At 50.6% G+C, this 4,488-nt stretch overlaps 1 protein-coding gene across 3 annotated transcripts in view; it reads left to right on the forward strand.

Moving 5' to 3' along the window:
* LOC142888495 (neural cell adhesion molecule L1.1-like) overlaps positions 1 to 4,488 on the forward strand; it is a 17,533-nt gene continuing 13,045 nt past the window's right edge. For 2 of the 3 annotated variants that reach the window (XR_012926699.1, XM_076026832.1), the window contains exons 1-7: positions 1 to 298; positions 932 to 946; positions 2,264 to 2,366; positions 2,576 to 2,748; positions 3,542 to 3,664; positions 3,885 to 4,055; positions 4,140 to 4,254. Coding sequence is in view for 2 of the 3 variants with exons in the window: in XM_076026832.1 (XP_075882947.1) it covers positions 166 to 298; positions 932 to 946; positions 2,264 to 2,366; positions 2,576 to 2,748; positions 3,542 to 3,664; positions 3,885 to 4,055; positions 4,140 to 4,254 (833 nt within the window). In the remaining variant the exon portion in view is untranslated. The remainder of the gene's footprint in view (positions 299 to 931; positions 947 to 2,263; positions 2,367 to 2,575; positions 2,749 to 3,541; positions 3,665 to 3,884; positions 4,056 to 4,139; positions 4,255 to 4,488) is intronic. The other variant, XM_076026833.1, reaches the window with a different exon arrangement.

A 4,488-nucleotide genomic window follows, 5' to 3' on the forward strand; every position in this document is an offset into this window, starting at 1 on the left:
AAGGATCCCAGAGTGTCAGCTGACCTTAGCTCCACCCACCTCTGAACACACAGCTGCTTGTTTACCGGCGTTGACCCTCCAGCGGCTCCCAGAGCTCCTCGAGTGTGTCTGTGTGTGTGTGTGTGTGGGCGTCCCTGGTTACTTTTGATGGGACATTACTGAGAGATGTGTGTGTCACAGCGCGGCTGGGCGGGCTCTAGGGGGCGCCACCTCCCCCTTCTGGCCCTGCTCCTCCCCCTGGCCTTTCTCTCCTCCTCTCCTCCGCTCGCCCAGGGAGCCCTTGTTATCCCCCCCAACTGTGAGTGTTCCACAGCGTCCCCTCTGGCACCACAACACTTCACTCACTCCTCTTTTCTTTCCCAAATCGAGTCAATGCCTTGCATTACCAAATCATTGTGGCCATTTCTGGCATTGCAGTCTGAAATTTTTAAAATTTCTTTGCAAGTTAGATAGATAGATGGATGGATAGATGTACTTTATTGAGTCCAAGATGGGAAACTACATTATTATTATTATTATTGCAATAAGAATAAGAATAAGAATGAGAATAATAATCTGTGTTAAATTTAGCTCAGCTCTGGTTAAAATAAACCCTCTTTGGCCTAAGTGGGTGGGAATAGACAAAGAGGAATTAATGAACACGTTTTTTGGCAGGTCACATGACCAGGAAGCAGCAGGACAAATTGTTGTATTTGAATGTAAATGCCTCTACTCCCTGATTGGCCTTTAATGAAAGAGAGAAGTTATTAATCTGATGTTCGGTGGGTGAAGTCCAGTCCTGACTCCTCCTCGACCTCCTGTGGGGATGGAGGAGGATATAAAGTGATGTGAACCTCCAGCAGCAGGTCCACACCTTCTGCTCCTACTTTGACTGCTGCTCTTCTCAATGTTTCTTCTGCTCTTCTTTCACTGCTGCCGTCTGGACTCGCAGACAAAGTGGAGAACAGTAAGTGACTCTCGCCATCATTCACACTGACCTCAAGCTGTGATGGTGATCGATGGCCTGGTGAAGTCTGGGCTGGTAAATTATGGTCTGGTCTGATCTGATCTGGTCTGATTGGGTCTGGCCTGGTCTTGTGTGGTTAGGTCCGGTCCAGTCTGGTCTGGTCTGGTCAGGTCTGATCTGGTCTGGTCTGGTCCTGTCAGATCTTCTCAGATCTGGTCTGGTCTGAACTGCTCCGGTCCAGTCCAGTCTGGTCTGGTCTAGTCTGGTCTGATCTGATCTGGTCTGGTCTGGTCCTGTCCGATCTTCTCAGATCTGATCTGGTCTGAACTGCTCTGGTCCAGTCCAGTCAGACCTTGTCCAGTCCAGTCCAGTCTGGTCTAGTTTGGTCTGGTCTGGGCTGGTCTTATCTGGTCCAGTTCGGTCCGGTCCGGTCCAGTCTGTTCTGTCATTCATTGCTGTCATCCAGCCATGTTGCTCCCTCACTGTCGTTCACACGGGTTTAAGGTGACCACGGAGGTGCTGATGATTTTGCTTGCACTGAAGCATTCATATCGACATGCAAAATGCGCACGGGAGGCAGGACAGAAATTCAAACATGAACATGTCAATTTAATTTGAATCATTTCCCAATTTATTTTGAAATTTGAAATTTGAAAAAAAAAAATCCATTTACCTAAAAACCTGTTTCATGTGCGACACAAAGGGACATTTTGGACAACCAAAGTTCTCCTCTGTCATAATCTGGTGTCTTGCAGCCAGAAGCTAACTAGCTTAGCGTAAACAGCCACCTTCAACTATCAACCAGCTGCTGCCGTCGGTCACGGTGGCGAGGCATTGGCATTAAAAAAGTTTTTCCTTCCCTGCACTTATCTTTTAGCCGCAGCGCTAACAGCAGGATGTGGTCTTGCTGAATTGTGATGTTCATGGACCTTCATTGATGAGGAGCCAAATCAGAAGAAGAGATCAATTATTCAGCGATCCCTGCAGCTTTTAGCCGGACCGTTGGAATCAGTTAGTGTCAGTAGCATAAGCACGACTTAGCTTAGCACGCTAGCCAACGATGGTAGTCACGGGAGCCTCGGTCCTGAACTGATGTAGGGGAAGACCAGATGATGGGGTGTGGTCTGACCCCATCTGGGCGCTGATGTCATTATATTGATTATTGGAGATCAATGTGATGACATCACGGTCTCCTGCTGAAGATCAGAACATCTGACCCACTGTGTTCGTTTCAACCTACTAAGCGGATGTTTTCCTTTGACTCTGTGTGTGTGTGTGTGTGTGTGTGTATGTGTGTGTGTGTGTGTACGTGCGTAGTTCCACAGCCGCCGGTGCTGACCGTGGTGCCGACCTCCTACACGGCCTTCTCCCGGGAGGAGATCGTGCTGCCCTGCGAGGCCTCCGGATTCCCTCCGCCCACGTATGTACCACACTGTCCGCTTCCTGCCCCACCCCTCACCCACACAAACACACGCAAACACACACACTCACACACACACACACAAAACGCTCGGTGGCCGTGGCGACAAATGTTTCTCTAACACAATTAGCGCAGTCATGAGATCATCCTCCACTTCTTGTCTCGGCCCTTAAACGTCCTTCTCTACGCTCTGCCGCCCACCGCTGCAGGTTCCGCTGGGTGAAGGACGGCCTGGTGTTCGCCATGATACAGCACAAGCGCTCGGGGACGCTGCGAGCCGAAGCCGAGCGGCCGCTCACCGACTACGATGGCGAGTTCCGCTGCTACGTCTCCAACAGCCTGGGCACCGCCGTCAGCCCGCCCGCCAGGCTCATCGTGGAGAGTGGGTTCACACACACACACACACACACACACACGCTGATTGAGAGGAAGTGGCCACACCCACAAAGTGTGGATGTACGGAAATAGGAAGTGGTGTTGGCTTGCCTGCTAGCAGCTTCAATCTGATGAATGAATGGGATGTGATGTGATGGGAATTCTGACCCTTTTTAGAGATCCCGTTCTTCTTTTTTGATTCCCATGCGGCTCCTTTGATTGTTCTGTTGCTTATATTAATTTCTGAACAAATACCGTTCCATAATAAATGACTAATGTTCATGATCACATCAACAACACATCACAATAAAAATAAAAATTAGCAAAACAAACAAAAAGGAGCATTCAGCTAAAAATGTTCAGTTCATGTATATGTGTGTGTTTATTTTATATTGAGGCATTTATTATTCGGTTTGTTCCGTTTCTAATATTTATTGTTTTTCACATTTGTCTGTCGCACAAAATCTCCACTAAAACACCTTCTAAATCGGCACCAACTCCACAAATGGATTTAGACTGGCCCGTTTTCTGGTTCGGGAGCCGACTCACTTCGTTCACTTCAAAGAGCCGGCTCTTAGAACCGGTTAATTCGCGAACAGCCCATCACGAATAACTGTCGTGTGAGGATGAGGATGAGTCCTCCTCACTGACTCACCGCTGACTCACCTCCTGTGTGTACCGACAAACACTCACATCAGCGGGGTAGAAGGGAGTTGGGCGGGGGAGGCGGGAAAGGAACCTGGCAGAGGCTGGTTGCCGTGGTGACCGCGGCGGTTGACGACGCGTTGACTGTGTTGCAGGTCAACCCCTCCTGCTGCAGCAGCAGATCGTGTGGAAGGAGTTTGAGGAGGGCGACAGCGTGGTGCTACCCTGCACCCCTCCGGATAGCTCCACCCCTCCCAGCATCCACTGGATGGACAAGAGTGAGTGTTTCCCCCCTCAGTCACTCTGAGTGGCTCCGCCCCCCTTAACCCCCCCGCCAGTGAAATGATCCACTCTTCTCTCAGAGAGTTTCTCTTTGCTTGCAAGATGCACAAATTAAATCTGGCAGTGACGAAAAATTGCGTATTGCCAACTTTCAAGTCCCAGCGAGCCGCTTTCCCCCGGTGCGCTCGGCGCTCACGGCCTGCCTTGTGTCCGCAGTGATGAACCACATCACGCAGGACGAGCGGGTGATGATTGGCCTCAACGGGAACCTTTACTTCTCCAACCTGCTGCGTTCCGACAGCCGCAACGACTACATGTGCAACGCCCAGTACTTCGCCGCCAGGACCCTGCTGCAGGAGACCATCGTCACCCTCAATGTCCTGCCCAGTGAGAGCAAGCGACTGCGTACACACACACACACACACACACACCCTGCCATCCACCTGCTACAGTGTCCCGCCTTCTCTCCAGGTAATGATGTCATCCGTGGGAGGAAGCCGCACTTCTTCACGCCCAACGGTGCCCACAGCTCCGTGGCGACCCTCAGGGGCCAAAACCTGGTCCTGGAGTGTATCCCCAGAGGCCTGTAAGGCTCCCAGCATGTGTTTGTGTCTGTGTGTGTGGGAAATCTTTTCGCTTTATTGTTACTTATTTTGAAGGTCCCAATGCACTTCCTGCCTCAGTTCATTCCCAGGTCTTTTGGCCCATGACTTTGTCCAAGTTTGAAATTTTGGCCCCACTGTGTATTTAAGTTCACCCCCCTGACACAAGGGAATCACACACGCTGAGTGGTGTTTCAGTGACCAGAGGAGATTTCTGC

The sequence above is a fragment of the Nelusetta ayraudi genome, unplaced genomic scaffold (genome assembly GCF_046127955.1).
Source record: "Nelusetta ayraudi isolate G7.1 ecotype Tasmania unplaced genomic scaffold, CSIRO-AGI_Nayr_v1 ptg000019l, whole genome shotgun sequence".
Classification (NCBI taxonomy): Eukaryota; Metazoa; Chordata; class Actinopteri; order Tetraodontiformes; family Monacanthidae; genus Nelusetta; species Nelusetta ayraudi.